This window comes from Lytechinus variegatus, chromosome 1 (assembly GCF_018143015.1).
Source record: "Lytechinus variegatus isolate NC3 chromosome 1, Lvar_3.0, whole genome shotgun sequence".
In the NCBI taxonomy this organism is placed as follows: Eukaryota; Metazoa; Echinodermata; class Echinoidea; order Temnopleuroida; family Toxopneustidae; genus Lytechinus; species Lytechinus variegatus.
Genome location: NC_054740.1, coordinates 93,691,918 through 93,710,087, shown reverse-complemented (window position 1 = coordinate 93,710,087; position 18,170 = coordinate 93,691,918). Strand labels below are relative to the sequence as shown.

General features: G+C 34.8%; 1 protein-coding gene across 2 annotated transcripts in view; it reads left to right on the top strand.

Annotated features, from left to right (window-relative positions):
* LOC121428936 (sodium/potassium-transporting ATPase subunit beta-1-interacting protein 1-like) overlaps positions 1-17,555 on the top strand; it is a 28,655-nt gene extending 11,100 nt beyond the window's left edge. The window contains exons 4-8 of one of the 2 annotated variants that reach the window (XM_041625832.1): positions 2,166-2,366; positions 3,330-3,390; positions 7,459-7,552; positions 12,219-12,227; positions 13,752-17,555. In XM_041625832.1, the coding sequence (XP_041481766.1) occupies positions 2,166-2,366; positions 3,330-3,390; positions 7,459-7,552; positions 12,219-12,227; positions 13,752-13,770 (384 nt within the window). In that variant the 3' untranslated portion in view covers positions 13,771-17,555. The remainder of the gene's footprint in view (positions 1-2,165; positions 2,367-3,329; positions 3,391-7,458; positions 7,553-12,218; positions 12,228-13,751) is intronic. The other variant, XM_041625840.1, reaches the window with a different exon arrangement.
* Positions 17,556-18,170: the final 615 nt, after the last annotated feature.

The window sequence follows — 18,170 nt, the reverse complement described above, 5'->3', positions numbered from 1 at the left end:
ATATAATGCAGGCGAGACTACTGTACATACCAGATACATTCCACTTGTTATATACTCTGTACACAGCATTATGCCTTACATGTATACTGCTTTTAGAAATAATTCAAAATCAAGAGAAAATTCCCTTCATTTTCCTTGACTCATTCTTCAATAACAATCTACAAATGTAGGCTTTACATGTATGTACATTACATCTCAAAGCTATTTAGAAGAGATTTCCTATCAGTTTTTTCTCTGCAGTCATGTTGTAGTATTTACTATGATGTAGAGTATACATGTACATGTATGCATTCCCAAAGATCACTGCACAAAACAATATACCATATTAAAAATGCTCTTCATAGTTCAATAATAGTATTATTTTACACTACAGTATACTGATAGTCTAGGCTACATACATGTACTTGCGCAGGGAGAAAACAGAAAATTAATGAAATTTACAGATGTACATGTACATGTAGGCCTCCAATTTAACCCTGGATTTCCGTTGCATTATGGGACAGAGTTGGTTTATTAAGATTATAGACAGGGCAAGTGTAATATGTTCAGGGTATTCTGAGCTGGTTTTTGTACAGGATGGCCTTTATTGCCATTCCCTGCCAGATGTAGATTACACTATCTTAAAAACAGATGTGGGCATGTATGGATGAATGTTGAGCTTGGAAGGCTGCTTGAGATTCCTCTATAGGCGGTGCTGCACCATCTCGAGTTAACCCAATCTCGAGATTTTAGCCCGATCGACCCTCTTCGCGATTAATCTTGAGATTCAAGAAACCCCATCTCCACCATCGCAAGAAGAGCAATTCCTGCTCGAGCGAGGCATCGGTGCATTATGGTCTGACGCCGTGGATAAATAATCCACGAGTGCGTCTGCACCTGCTAATTAGCGCGATAATTCGTAAAATAGCGCGCTATTTGGCAAATAATCCGAACTTGACTTGTGATTGCAATTTCGAGATGACATGTAATCCTATGACCTCGTGCGATAATTGCGTCTCCACTGCAAATAATCTCGAGATTGCTCAGATTGGGATAATTTGCCGGATCAGAAATAGCGCGCTAATTTGAAAACTCGGGATGGTGCAGACGGCCCTAAAGAAATTGGGAAGATGAAGTTTGGAAATAAAAGAACAGGGAGGATACCTGTACATGTAGCTACTATACATGAAGGCATGTCATATTTATCTTCTGAACAAAGCAGCCAATGTCCAACAATATGAATTTGAATTTTCATGCACATTGACATTATAAAAGCCAGACAGAAATATCCTGAAAGAGGAATTGGATATTCCTCATCATAGCAAGCCTGGTAACCAGACAAGCTTTCTACAGTATACATGTACAGTACAGTATGTCAAATCCATTAAATGTCAGCTGCTTGGAATACCTCATATAACATTTGCAGGGATGCTTGCCAAGTTACCATCATAAAGCATCTAAAAAAGTTCAAACATACTCTCCATAACATGGTACAGGAAGAATATGAAAACCATCTCTCAAAACAACACTCCACTCATTCTAATATCAATGCAAACATCAATGATAAATGATGGTGTTCAAGAAACTGTGGGAATAGATCCATATAAAGAAGATTTTGAAAGTGTTGACAAGTCACACTGTACTTTGTATGATTGGAACTTGACAAGTTCACATGGCTTGTTATTTTCTAGAGTGATACTGATTCCTGAATCTCAGAATCTCATTAATAGAATAAATGTTTTTTATGATATAGAGATGTACACGTACTGTGTTTTGTGTGTGTGAATCTCAGATTAAAGAAATGTAGTTGATGTCATGTGTAAACTGTTTTTTGACGAGTAATATTAATTATTGAAGCCTATATATACATGTATGTAGATCAAAGTTCAAATATGCAAAACAGGTTTTGTCAATATACTTGTAGACCCTGAAACTGGGCTCTGAAAGAAGTACATACATGTACATGTACAATGAATTATTAAATTGTTTGTATTAAATTCAGTGTTATGTTTTTCATATTTGTGTCTACATGTAGTTTACTAGTACCGTACATACATGTACATGTAAAAGTAGCTCTTCATTACATGTATTCAAGGCAGTCAATTACATGTAAATTTAAAGCAGGATTTAATTTTAGACTCTCAGTGATTTTTCTCTCTCTCTCTCTTCTATTGTTTCTTTTGCAGCAACATCAGTATATTCTAACATTTAACACTAGCAGCAGTGAAAGTTGGTGGATTGAACAAGGTTTTAATTGTTCAGTGACATATAACATCACCACATTGCCTAATGGAATGAGTACATCAGAGAGGATAGGTGTTACTGGTTGCCTCTTAGACTACAGATATGTAGAGGTTATTCATGCAGCTCTTCAATGCTTTTTATGTGTAAGTATTACAGTGTAACGGCAATGTGTGCCCTCAGCCCCCCCCCCCCCACAATCCCAAAGTCAACACCATTTTATGGCCTGTATGGTAATAGAATCATACTGGGATGATTATTTGGACATTTGAGTCACTATTCTGATTGTCCATGTTGGTCTGAAAAGAAAATATGGTAGGTTTTTCCGAAGGTTTTAATCCAACCCTAAAATAAGGTTTTCTGTTCAAAATATCTGATTGTCTAAAAATAAAATGGGTGTTATTCTGAAAGTTTGATAGTCCCAAAATGAAATAGGGTATTTTAGCACAAAACTATACATACAGATTGTCAAACCTATTAAATAACAAACCTAATTTCATTTTAATAATAACAAACTTAATGTTTGATCAATCTTTGGATTATGGACTAAACACATATAATTGGAATCATCAAACAAAAAATACAAAATAATGAATCTACATGTAATGAATAAGAAGCTGTAATAAACCCCTCATTCTGAGAAGCATTTTATACAAATAATCATATCCCTGTCATTGATGGAATTATTACTATGACAACATTGCTCAATAACCAATCAAAATGCAGGTTTCAAAACTAACATCGAATTTAATAGCATAGTTTCCTTTAATACAGCAAAATTTCCTGGCTTTATATGCAACATGGATTTCAGTCATTGTAAGTTATGAAACTCATTGTTTAAATTTTAACAAAGTTGATGAAATTAAAGCTGAAGTTTCCTTGTCCAGTATTGGTATCATAATTTATTATCCATCATTCATAATCTCAAGTTTCCTCCTTCCAGAGATACATGGCATAGACCCATCTACAATGTACATGTAGGTCATTTCTCACATCCTGTTTCAATTTTGATGTTTTTATGACAGTATTCCTCTTCACTTGGATTGGACCTGGACCAGTTTCCATGACAACTTTAATTCTCTTTCTCTTTTCACTTCTCATCTTCCTAGGTCCTGGGTATCATTTGGGCAATGGTTATGTTAAAAAAATTCAACGAAGAAGAAGACAGCTGTAAGTATATTTTTATATTCACTTTTGGCTATGCATAGCTTTTGTAAGCTGCATGAACTTTGCGTGTGATACCGTTATGCATTAATTCATGTAATGCGGGTGCCTGTTTGCTCCTTTTCTTCTCATAGATATTAGCTTTCGTTCTCTTCCAATGAAAATGTCCAGATATACACTGTAGTTCATGATGACAGCAAGAATGTTGAAATGTTGAGTTTGGTGGTCTTTTTCAGGGCCAAATATTCGCCTGGAAAAACATGGTAAATGGCGAATCCTCTAATGATTACTTCTAGAGCGTACCTGTATGTGTTTGTACGTATTCTTAAGATGGTGTATTTAATTGAAGGGTATGATCCGTTATGAACTAGGACAGGTCAATTATAGAGTTTCCATCATGAAAAGTCTAGATCTTTAAGGGTGGAATATTTAAGGAAGTTCGGGAGTTACATAAGATTATTCCTTCAAAATTGGCAGCAAATTTGTAACCCCCCTTGAGTTGCCCTCATTAAAATCTAGGCAACTCAAGGGGTTACAAATTTAATGTTCTTGATTATAAGCGACGATCCCAATTGTTCGGTAGATTGCAAGCCTACAAGTTGTTTACATGACTGGGTAATATGCCATGCTCATTTGTTCTGTCTACTTCATTAATCAACCCTAATCCATGTGAGTTTATGATTATGCTATTAATAGATCGCTGTACAGTGATAAACCAAGGACATTATAGTGCAGTATATAACTACATCTATAGGTTAAGGAGGATGGTATACTAATAGTATAAAGTTTGACAATATTGGAGGCCAACTCGTATTGTGTTCAGGTAGAGATAAAATAATAACCTTTCTTTATCTCCTTCCTTTTTCTTATACTTGTGATTAGTCTGCCAATAAATCAAATGAAATAATTTTACCCGGTATCCACAATTTGCTCTGAGGAGTTTGGGGGTCTACAATATTCTAAGCACTACTGCTTATGATGACCTGTTTGTTAGTGCCTTAAACCTATTAAAAAACACAGAAGAAAGTTGATATTGGGTCATTAGGAATGATCGCTTTATAGATTATCATTACTCCAGTTACCAGATTTAATCAGTCATTCCGGGACACAACATATGTACATCCTCCACTCAATGGGAAGTATTCCATACTGTTGCTATGTGAGGTGCTCACAATACTTGACAAGCTACAGTGACTGACTTTCACATCTTACCGGCTACGTACCCAATTTAGCACCTGGGGTTGTTTTGTAAAAGCTGTTCATAAGACTTAATGAATGACTGGTGATCCTTGATTATAAACAGAATTTTCATTGATGTTGATTTTTGTCTCGCCCACCAGAGGTGAAGGTGAGACTTAAATGTAGGGATCCAAATGTTATCCGTCGTCTGTCCGTCATCCGTCCGTCACAAACCTTTAATATGACACATAACTCCACAAATGTAAGTCGCTTTTCAACCAAACTTGGATGGTAGATGGACTTTGGGGTTTATGCTGCAGCCGGAGGTCACATGGTAAGGTCAAAGGTCATTTTCAGGTCAACGTTAAAGTTTACATGCAAGAATCTTATGACACCTACATGTACATGTAACTTCCCAACCGCGAGTCACTTTTCAACCAAACTTGGATAGTAGATGGACTGGGGGGACCTGCATGTTATGCTGCAGTTGGAGGTCACATGGTACATGTAAGGCCAAAATTCATTTTCAGGTCAATGTTAAACTCTCTGATGACACCTTACTCCGCAACCGTAAGTCACTTTTCAACCAAACTTGGATGGTAGATGTACTTAGGCGACCTGCATGTTATGCTGCAGTCGGAGGTCACATGGTAAAGTGAAAGGTCATTTTCAGGTCAACATTAAAATTTACGTGCAAGACTCTTGTCTTATGACAAGTGTTATTCCATCCCAGTCATTTCACAATGAAGTTTCGATACAATTCTGTTCCATGCCCTTGCAAATCACAATATTTCTGGTTATTTTCATAAGTGGGTGAGACACAAATCGATTTTGCCTTGTGAATACATGTAGATGACCTTTCTCCATCAGGACCCTTAAATCCATGATTGGAATAGTTGAAGTGTTATTGCTAAACTCGTGTGAGCTTTATTTCTTATCTGACATACTATACATATTTTGAATGGTGGAACTCTGCCTGTGCCAATATAAACTTCCACTTGACAACTTGGATTATGATGTCTTGTGTTGCTCATACCACATCAAGAGTAGAGAAAGGTGTGTTAATAGACTTATTATATGCACAACCATCCATAAGATCCACTGTCTTCCATTGGGGCTGGTAGCAGATATGCAGGATACATGTATGTAGTTTACCAGGGTGTGTACAATGTCAATTTTAGAATATAAACAGCAACATGAATCATGATACAAAGTGCAATTACAGAATGCAGATATAAAAAGAACAAAGGAGGCGCGATAGCTCAGTCGGTAGAGTGGGGATTCGTCTGGTGACCCGGGTTCGATTCCCACTTGGTGCGCTAGTGCCCTTTGGTAAGGCATTAATCCCCATTACCAGGTCCTTCAGAGAGGACCTTAAGCCGTCGGTCCTCTGGTTGCTTGCTTACAAGCATTCATGCTTTCTTAGCAATCAGGTAAAAAAAATCCCCACCAAAGTGTGATTTTATTGTCCCCCATTCTTGTTAAGGTAAAATGTAACTTTTTTTAGATGTCAATTGGGAGGACAATTTACATGTATCTAAATGCCCAAAAGGTTACGTTTTGCTTGACTATCAGCTTTAATTTGGTGGATTCACAATATGGTGGCCCATCTATCGGTTGCAGCGGAGAGGCCAAAATTTGCAATGCATCATTGGGAAAAGTTGACATCTGTTGAGCGTGCTAGTAATATTACAAAAGTGTGTGCATGCATGTGATTATCCATTGCTGGCCGATACTACTCAACCAGATATGCTGTTCAATTGGGTCCAGGAGATGAGAGAGAAATTTGCCTGCATATTTCTTTTTGAAATTTAGACCAGTTTTGGTGCATTAATTTTTGAAGCATAGTACATGTATACTAGCACCGTGTGCTGCCTACGATGTCGACCACAAGATTAAACGATTTTGACTGTTTTCTGCAACTGATAGATGGCGCACCATTTATGTGAATCCACCAAATTTTACGAACTTCAGAAAATTGATGAAAGGTGACACTGAACACAACTAAGTTTTCAACCTTAAATTGTGCTCTCGCAGTGGAAGCTCATGCTAGAGTTGACATTTCTTGTGATGAATCAAACTGCTCACTAAAGCTCCATTGATGTTATGTGTAGTTTTTGAGAGGGAACATTTGAGTAACGTACATGTCACCTTTAAATGTTTGAAAGTTAATGGTGCACCATTGATTGTTTTTGTGTTCTGTGTGTTGTAATTGTGTTTTGTGTTTATTCATATTGTTTAAATTGGAAAATCAACATTGAACACATGCTACATCAGCATTCTACGGTAGATGTACAATACTGTAGATGTAGGCATTACATTATTGTAGCAACCAAGAGCTCCTAAAATAAAACCATGTTAATTTTTCACATTTCCTATTTGACATTACAAACTTTTGATAGAAAAATTGTGTTTGAATAGATACATGTACATGTGTATGTGTTTACAGATGGCCATGTGTGTACTGTGAATGAGGAGGGGGGGGGGCTGTAGATTTATTAATCTTTTTGTGGATTACATGTAGATGAAAAAATCATTCTATAGTATGGAGTACATGTAGATACATTGGGTATTGTCTGTTGTCTTTTCTGATACTGTACATGTACATATTTGTAATTTTCTTAATTTAAATTAATTTGTAAGTTTATTGTGAGTCATTTTACACACAAATCCTAGATTACTCAGATAGTTTGTAATTTATCATCACTTTTCTTTCTGGACCATTTCATTATCTCACTTTCATGTATCCTCCAATATGATTTTTATTATTTTCTTTATCTTCAAATTATGTTTTATGATTTTTCAACATTTGTTATTATACGTTTTATAGCATTCTTCTTTGCCTATTTTTATTTTTGTTCCTTTCTTTTCATTTTTTGTTTTCTTGTTTTGTAGTTGATTTTATCGGTGGTTTTGATTCTTCATACACTGCCTACAACTCACATGCACAAAAGCCACCTGCAACAATGCAATTGGAACCAATCTATGTGTAAGTAGTAAGGGTTTTAGAATGTCAGTGTGAACAGAGTTATGTTTTTCTGTGTATTTCTGTGTTAAAAATTTGTGAGGGTTCACTCGGACAAAAGATACATGTATGTTGAATTTTTTGTTTGGTTTGCTTAGTTTACATTTTTCAGTGATATTTTGTTTGTTTAATGTATGGCCCCATGCCCCGTTGTTTGTTGTGTGTGTTTTTTTTTTTACGTGTTTCTTGCATATTATCCCTTTTTGTGTCTCTTTTATAATTAGCCCAAATTCTTAGGAGTTATTGAAAGTATATAGAAAGTGCTTTTTTCATGTACATGAATGAATTAAGGTTTCCGTTACAAGAAGTTTTGTTTGATAAACTTGCTCATTTGAAAGTTACATGTGACCTTATGCACTAATATAACATGTTAGTTAGTTAGTAACACTGTACATCTATCATATAGTACAAGAAATGATCACCATTCTTCAGTCAGATGTAATTTGTAAAGAGCCCCAGGTAGCCAGCCAGATGATCTACATAATACCTATGGCTTTTAAAGAAACTGGTGCTGTTATCATCAAGAAAATTCTCTGTCAATATATTGCTAAAACTATCTTACCGATATCAATAACTATCGCCAAATAAACATACATGTAACAATATGCATTTTTATGCATTATAGCGATGTCACATACTCTTGTATCTGCCACTGTACCAAGAATGCTTTAACATACGTGTTCATCTGATGTATTAACGTTTACATCTTGTAACAAACAGCGTAAATCCATCCTCACCTGTCGCGTTATTAGCATTATTTTAGGGTTGGATGAAGTTTTATTGATAATTTTAGGGCTTTTTGGACATCGTTTTGAGCAGTCAATGTCTTTCGCCTATCCGTGCTGTACATCTTCGAACGTAGTGGGCAGCAACACACGGCCATATGCTGCCTTCTACGTTTATAGTTGGTACTTCGCTAAAATTGAGCTTTAATACGCTTGTAGATGTTTTTGATTCGATCGAATGGAGTCGAGTGCAGTCACAATGTTTGGATTGTCATGATTATAGCGAAGAGGGGGTGAGATCGTGTTTTGTGGCTAGTAAATATTCATATTTTGTTGAGATTTTGGAGTAATTTCTCTTGCTGTTCTGTGTGTTTTGAGGAAAAGTACATTTTCTGTGATTCTCCGTTTGAAAAACCACTTTCAAAAGGCTGATTCCGTGAAATCTTGGAAAATCACTGTCATGTCCCTACATAATAGCGGGTATTATCGATTACGAGAGAAATCGATATCGCTAAGCGACAAAAATCAAGCAATTATCGATGAGACCAGCGATAGAAGTGTAATAGCTAGAATTTAGGTATTACATGAATTGGGCAAACCAGTAGGGTGTAGAATATTGTCTGCAAAATTGAGTTTTCTTGTGTACATGTAGGTCACATAATATATACCGGGTACTGGTATTCAACCATCAATTGTTTACACTGTACTAATTTACTTGAAGTGTTTTGGTTCACATTTTGATTAATGTTAGATAAGTTTCATATTCTAACTTACACTAATTTTCATTTTCATTTGATAAAACTACATGTATTTACTACTCCATAGGCGGATCCAGGGGGGCCCGGGCCCCCCCCCCCCCCTATTGGCGGAGCAAAAAAAAGAAAAAAGGGGGAAAAGAAAGGAAAAAAGAAAAAGGGAAAAGAGAGGAGAAAAGAAGGAAGGCAAGCATAAGAGAAGGAAGATGAATGAATAAAATAAGATAAGGGGAAGACTTGGAAATTAATTTTTTTTTTAATCTTTCATGTCGGGATATAACATTTTCGCTCGCCCTTTGCGCTCGCATTGCCTTTTAGGTGATATCTTGCTCAATATGGACCTTAAAATATCAAATTCTGAAGTCAATATACAAAACATATTTCAGCTGGGAAATTGAACTTTCATTATTTTGTTTTATTTACAAATTGATTTTTTAGAAGTGTAAAAATTTGTGTTTTATGGTCTGAATATTACCAATTTCTGCTTGCGCTGCGCGCTCACAAAATTTGATTTGTCAGTTACCTATTATTTTCCTGTATTCCATGAAGTTCTCAAAATATCCCTATTTAGGTCAGATTGTCAAAACGTATCAGCTAGCGCTGCACGCTTGCATTTTGATTAGTGAGTTATGTATATCTCAATATTAATTCTAAAACAAACTACTTAAAATCACCATTTGATGACAATTAATCATAAATTTCTGCTCGCGATTTGCGCTCGCATTGATAGATTTTAAACTCATGCACCTTATGCATAATTACAAAAGTGCTTTAAATGTCCAGTTTTCAGGCCATAATATTAATAGATTTTGCGCTCTCATGCTTAGGAATGCTTATGATGACATAATGTCCTTATAGAATATCCCGGTCCTATGTCAAAACTCAAAGTAACAATAATTGAAAATATCAGCTCTGTTTTAACTGTTATCCTTTTTCACCTCACAATTTTCCACAAAGTGCTTGCAATACAGAGCTTAAAGTGACCCCTTTTCAGATCTGAATATCATATATTTTTAGCTCGCGCTTTGCGCTCGCTTTATTGATTTTCATGGTAAAAAAGGTAGAGTACCCAAATTCTAGGTCGATATCTCAAACACACGTTTATTCAGATACGCAGCTTGTTCTCCATTTAAATAATTATCCAGTTTTAGATAACAATATAAAAAAATTGTCTGCTCGCGCTTTGTGCTCGCATTATTAATGTATGAAAATTTCCAATAGCTCTACCTTTTCATGATTTACAAAACATGAATAGAGTGTCAAGAATTTTTCCGCTCGCGCTCGCATCAATAATGTTCAGTTTTTGTCTTATCCTTTCCACGATTACAAAAAGTGCTTAAAATTTCCATTATTCAGGTAGAAATGTCAAAAATTTTCAGCTCGCGCTTCGCGCTCGCAATATTTGAATGTTGAAATATGTAACGTCTTCATGGCTATAAAGTTCAAGCAGTCCATAACAAATACGTTTTCGATCAGCTCAAAACGTATATAAAAATTTTCCGCTCGCGCTCTGCGCTCGCATTATTAATGTAAGGAAGATCCCCACTTCCTCATCCTTTTCATGATTTACAAAACTTGAATAGAGTGTCTCGTTCAGTAGGTCTAAATCACAAAATTTTTTGCTCACGCTTCGCGCTCGCACCAATCATTTACAGTTACATGTATATACCTATTCTGTTAAGTTACAAAAGTGCTTAGAATTTCCATTCCTTAGGTAAACATGTCAAAAAATTTCAGCTCGCGCTTCGCGCTCGCATTATTTGATTTTTTAAAAATATGTAACGTCTTCATGGCTAACTGCAAGCAAGTCCTTAACAGTACCTTTTCCATCAGTTCATATTTGCTCGCGCTTCACGTTCGTAATAATTCACTTGCATACACATCTTTTTTAAGGATTGCCCAGAATGTTCAAAACTTTTAGAAAAAAGTACATAAGATTCCCCCAAAAAATAGCTCGCGCTTTGCGCTCACATTATATAAATAATGATTAGGTATTATATATTTATGTTTATTCATAAGAATAAAGCTAAGAAGTGACTAATAGGACTACCCCTTTAAAGAAACCGAAAATCCCGGCAGATATCATATTCGAGTGGCCGATCGGGGAAAATATCGCTGAAAAAAAATTCCGGGGCCCCCCTATTGGCGAAGGCTGGATCCACCCCTGTACTCGTTAGTGTTTGTAAATGTGTTTGTGAAATCAGTTTCCTTTTAATATAGTGGACACTGTACATGTACATTTGTACTGGTTGTTTTTTGTGGTCTTTATCTATATTTACATGTATGCTTGTGTAAGTAAATAATGTGCTAACAAGGAAAATAAAATTTATTTAGCCTCTTTCTGAAAATATATGGGGAATGTTTTCTTTTTATTATTATTATTATTATTATCAGTCCATCACTTATTTCCTAGTATGTACTGATGGAGAATTTTAGGATTTTACTTTTTAGTCTTTAAAAAACTATTTTTTTTGTGAATAAGCAGAGTAGCACAAGAAATAGAAATGAAATATTTTTTTTTTATTATTATTTATTCATTCTCTAATGAATAAGCCAAGAGTTGATATAAGTTGCATCCACTCTGTTTAAATCCTCAGTATTCATTTCTTTTATTTATATCTTGATTTTCTTCCTGTTCTTTCCCCCCAGTTTTCACGTTATTCAGTTGCATAGTAAATTTATTTTAGTTTGTATTAATCCTTTGGGGAGCATTCAGGGCCTTTAGTTTATATTTTAGTAGTGCTTTTGTTTATGCATTAACATCAAATTTTACTGATGTCATTACAACTATGGAATGCTAGCATGGATTATTATCAAATTTTACTGATGTCATTACAACTATGGAATGCTAGCATGGATTATTGCATGGTTACTTGACTTTATTCTTTTGTCCCCCTTCACTGTTTTCTTTTCTTCCACATTTTCATCTGAATCATCCTTTCATTCTATTTTACCTCTTGGCATTACTATTCCCTCTTTTGTATTCAATCATCTGTCTCCCCCATCTCTTTCTTGTCTGTACCTTTCTCTTCCTCCCAATGGCCCTCCCTCTTATATCTATACATATATTTGCTGTGTTTCTATGCATGATGACTGCATGTCTCTATCTGCTGCCTTGCTGATGTGATCTTTATCAATATATCTCCACAGAGATGCAAGGTAAGTATTTAGACTGAAACAAACTTCTATTTTCAATGTGTCTCTGGTGTTACTCTCCTCCATTGCATGTGTTTTCTTATTAAAGAAATAACTAGAGGATGACACAACAAACACAGGAAATACACCATCATGTAGGCCAATATGCAGTAATTGGAAAAAATGGCCGACCCTATCTGTTGAATCTTGCAGAAGTGATGAAATGAAGTATTACTATATTAGTAGAAATTATAGTGGTAGTAGTGGTGGTGGTGGTTCTGATAGTGATGGAATAATGTAAAGTAGGGTGAAGAGGATTCTCAATTTCACTGATTTTGCAAGATAAATTGAAGGATGAAAATAACTAGTACAATTTATATACAAAGATATATTCAGGGATGTGACAAATCTGTGAAGTTGGACATAAAGTGGGGGGGGGGGGGGAGATAAAAACATATAAAAAACACAGCAAAATAATGACCATGAAAAGAACAAACCTTTCAAGCCCACCGCAAAAAGAGTATGATAAAATAGACAAAAAAGGGACATGAAGCACAATTTTTCCATTAAAAATTGAATGGAATGCTTCATTTCTTATCACAGGAGTGTTTGATTTCTTATCCCGATATTGTTTGACTTTTCATTAAAGATTTGGAATTGCCATTTTATCTATTACGAGGACTGTCATTCATTGCTCTCTTATTCACCTGTATTAACTGCATGTCTAAGCGGGACTTTGAAGTAACTTTAGTACATCTAATTTTGATGCTAGTTTGATAATTCTCTGTTTATTCAGATCAATATTGTTATTATTATTATTTTTTTTGGGGGGGGGGGAGAAGTGAATAATCCAGAAGAAAATGCATGAAAGAATGGTCAACAATGGAAGAGATCCGGATGTGGAATTTATGTTAATGATTGTGACAATTGCTCAAGGAAGGTCTAAGTTTTGAAACTCATACTTTGGAATCATGTTTTACCATTTCTGACAAAAATAAAGATAAAAAAGCGGTATATTAGATTCATAGCTACAATGGAAGGGGTATTGGACGATCAGATTTTATAGTTTGTACTTGACTGTAATGTATTGAAAGACGCCTGATGTCTGATAGTGGATTACAATATAGGTAACTACATGTAATTAATGATTGGCCAATAATTGTAATTGGTTTCAAGAAAAGAAAGAGGTGAATTAGGCAGGTAGTCTGATAGAGCTGCTGGATATAAAAAAAAATGTGTTGACTACATGTAGGTGAACTGCTATGGAATGTTTGATTACAATCTACACATGTACATATATACAATCTGTATAGTACATCATACTACCTGTGACAATACATGTACATTAATCAAGAATTTGAATTTAAAATTAATGTTCACTTTGACAAAAGATTCTATTTTAGTTGATACTGTTTCATCACCACTCAAGGAAGTTCACACATGTGTTGCCAGATAAAGTTCTGCGCTGTCTTCTTAAAAATTGTTAAATATCCAGTATTAAATTGATAATATGTGTTATCTCTTTCATTTCTATCCTTTGTTTAACAGGCATAGGGGGCTTCGTTGACGTCAAGAAAAAGTGAGGCTTGAAGTGTGGTATCTAGAGAGAATGCACAGATAAAGATATCACATGATGTCAACCTGCTTGCCATATCCAAGACCTTGTCAAAGACATAATTCAAAGATGAATCTTCCGGATGCCATGACAGACTTGTGGAAATTCCTTTTCTGCATTGATGTGTAATTCATGGATGTGATGTTGATGACAATCATAAATGATTGGTTTTGATACAACGTTTTAAGTTTCCCAAGCCCCTGAAGTGTAAACATGCCATAGTGTAACACTGGAACACTCTTGATTCAGCAGCCCTAGTTACGCCCTTCTTGTACATCTGGTATAATGTCCAACCTAGTGTTTCAGGGAATACATGAAATCATTTCTGATATTATGAACTGATTTGGAGGCCATTCTTCACCTGGGTAGGTTCATTAGAGGGCTCCATAACAGAAATATTTGTTATAAGTAGCAAATATGAAAGAACATTTCTGAGTGTATCTTGGGTCGGTGTTAAGAGTAAAGTATAACATTGATCCTGATTAATGATTGCCACATAGTGATTGATCACCAATCTTGATTGGTAGGGGATTGCTGCAATCAGATAGCTAATCTGAATATCATAGTACACATACCTTGATTTTTTTTCTGTCCTTGTTTCTTTTGGTTTCAATTCTGGTAAGTGTTTAATACCAAAAAATGATGTTAAATTGTATAAAACTATGTTATGATATATCTGTTTGGAGTGAGAACGGAGCATCTGTTCTAAGGAAATCAATGAGTATGAACATTAGAGCTTCATTAGCTCTCCATGCAATGAAAGTTGTTGGTTCTAATGAGAACCAAAAGTCACTCTCCGAGCTCCCCCAACCCTGTCAAAGAAGTGGTGTAGTGGTTCGAACTCTTTTCTTGTAATCATAGGGTCGTGATTTCAAATCCCACTGGGCCTAGCATCTTATGGCAAGGCATCAACACTTTGCCACTCTTCACCCAGTTGTTGAATTGGTACCCGGTAGGATGTAAAAGCGTAATGTAGTATGCCTAGCAATTCAGTCTAGGAACTTCAGTCTTGGATGCTCCATGTCACTAGGAAAAAGACCAAGACCAGCTACAATTTAAATTTTGGCTCAAAGAAAGTGCTTATTTTCTTTTCCCCATCTTCACAGTCTCCAAATATAAGAAAGTACAAACATCAGCAAACAAACTATAAGACCCACATGTAATTCTGGATTTTGATATGATGCATGTCAGGATCCGGTGACCGGGGTAATATTATGTAAAGCACATAGAGATGTCAAATCAGGATATTACCATTGTTATTGTTCAAGAGACATTCAAAGACCTGAATTTCTAGAATGGTTTTATATCCATTTAAACCAGGGTTTATGCAGAATTTGTGCATTGATTGCTGTAATATAATGCATGCATTGAGAATAGGGCCCCATAACATGAAGATATAGCGATTGATTGTTTGGCTGATTTCAATAATTGATTACATTGATTAGTGTGTATGATTAGTCATATAAATCAGCCTTATGATCAATTGCTTTATGCTACTAGCCCATGGTCAAATGATAGTATAAAGCCCTATGAATGTTATATTATGTTTGATTAAAGGTCACGGTGCTTTAACTGAAATGGTTTTTATTAAAAATAGAATTAAATGAAATTTATTTATTAATTTATTGTAAATTTATTATGCATTCAAAATTGCTGATCTTTTGAGGGTTAGAGCAATTTCAGAAAGGTTCCTTGAGCACTACATGCATGTGCCTGAGATTATTAGAATGAATGTTAATGTAATCTATTCCTTCAACATTTTGTGTTGTATGAACATATTCTTCTACAATATCGGTGTGACCTTTCTCAATCAAAAGCAAATATACATTGTCAGAAAACTACTACAGTAATGTCAAAAGATTGACATACTAAAACTCAAGTTTTTGTACATTGCATCATTTTTCTACAGTTGATACTTTTTTCCAAATTATGTTTAAAGAGGGGCACTGTGTACTTATACACATTTTGATGTGGCAAACTTGCTTTCTCAACAGTCATTCTTTCAATGGGGATAAGATATATTGCCTTTGTATAATATGAACGTTCAAACGATAAACTTATGTACATTTACATTTAATACATATTATTGCATTTACTCAGGTTCCTACAGGATAATACGAAGGTGATACTACCTCGTGATATTATCCAGGCCTGTATTATCCTATTTGAGAATCAACCCCCTCCCTTTTGAAAAAAAGCATGATACAGTACTCTCTTGATTCCTTGTATATTTCTGATTGTTTAAAATTGAAGTGATACAATTATGAATATTTTAATTTGTGAGTCACAGAAAGCAACTTTAGACAAAATGTCTCTGTAATGCATATTTGAAAATCTGAATTTCATTTTATTTATTTGGGTGTATTTTTCATACAATCTTTCATATAATTCATGTACCCCATGCAAACCAATCACCTCTGCTGTAATAATTATACTGATCACAGCAGAGGTAGCCAACTGGCATTTTTTGGTGCAAGTATAGGATTAAGGGTCGTATAATTCATACAATATGAGTGGAAATGGAAATATCGACAAAACACTGATAAATTGCATTGGCAAACATGATAACGACTAGCGGGATATCCAGCTTGAAATATCATATAAAGTACTATTCACCACAAGATTATGAAATATAATTGATGAGTTTTAGCTGCCATCTACCCCAAAATGATACATAATTTGTATTCATAATTACGATTTCTGAGAGCTCACCCCTAAACCTTGACAATCGGCATTATAACTGATGTTTTAGATTTACCCCTACCTTTTCCCACTCAATCATGATCAAATCACTTATTGCAAGTATTTCAATGACCCCAGTAATACTACGTCAAAGTAGAGGTCATGTTAACTTTTTGAGTTTTTTTATGCCCCTGCAGACGAAGTCCGGAGGGGGCATTAAGCATTGCCCCTGTCCGCCCCCCCCCCACTTGGCTTCCGCGCAATAACTCGAAAAATATTTCATGGATTAAAAAAAATTGTGTGTAGATGACACCAAAATACAGGCTAAGTTCGAATTTGGAGTCCGCAGGTCAAAGGTCACAGCTCATTAAAATATGCAAGTTGGTTTCCACATGTTAACTTATGAAATATTCAATTGATTTTAAAATTTTTGGTGTGTAGGTAGATGACACCAAAATACATGCTAAGTGAAATTTGGAGTCTGTAGGTCAAAGGTCACAGCTCATGCAAGTTCATTCAAAGGTCTAAATTTGTTCATTATTTATATGCATATTGTTTTCTGCACAATATTAAGTTCAAATTGAATCTGTGTTGGACACGTCAAATTTCTAGTTATTATCATGTTCACATGACTCAAAATGAGTGGGGACCCCCACAACTTGGGGACGGATCGTTAACCATTTATAAGAATCCAAACTTAAGTTAGCTAACTCTTCAGTGTATTGACATGGGGCTACTTTACAATCTAATCATCAATGTTTAAATCTTCCAGTGAAAAAAAAAACACTGAACCTAAATATTGTCGACATAAGAGGGAGTAGACTTCCTAGGATCAGGCTCCTTTAAAATGATGTAGAACATGATGAAATATGCAATTTGTAACAATACATGTAATATTAGTAAGTCCTTTATATTTTGTTTTTCATTATGGTCATAACACCTCCAAAGCTTTGTCATTTCTCTGTATGTAAATTAGTTTTAGTAAAATGTTTTGCCTCCTATATGGAATATATTGCCATTTTGTTGAACTTATTGAGAAGTTTTATTGAATTGAATTTCACTCAAAAAAAGATATCCCTCATTTTTTAAATTTCAGTGAAAAGGAAAGTTTTCTTTTTCGTTGTTAGATGAATTTTATTTATATAAGTTGGAAGTATATATATATATATATATATATATATTTGTATGCACGTGGATTGAATTGCATCTCACATCTTTTTCATATTAGTATCATGGCTCTAAGTTTTTAAAGATTATTCATCTTTTAATATATTTATTTGTATTCATGTTACTTGGCTGCTACTCAAATGCAATTGTTAATGATATACATGTATTGCTATGAAATGTGAAACCTTGAATTTTGATGTAAAATTTGTTTTGTTTTCTTTTTATTCAATAGTAATATGGTGCGGATATTATCCCATCAAGTGACATTTTGTATTAAGTTCTTTTGTATCTTAACCAGTATCTGTGTTCATTACTATATATATATTTTAGGCATGAGATAATTGTTAGCATTGAAATGCTTTGTTTTCAAAGTAGTATTATTGTATTGTTATTTACTAAACATCAGCACTATTAGGGAAAATCAGCTCATAAGCCTATTCATAGATAAAACTAAACAAACACAAACCAAATATTGCATATTTATACATCTTAGTAATCAGAGA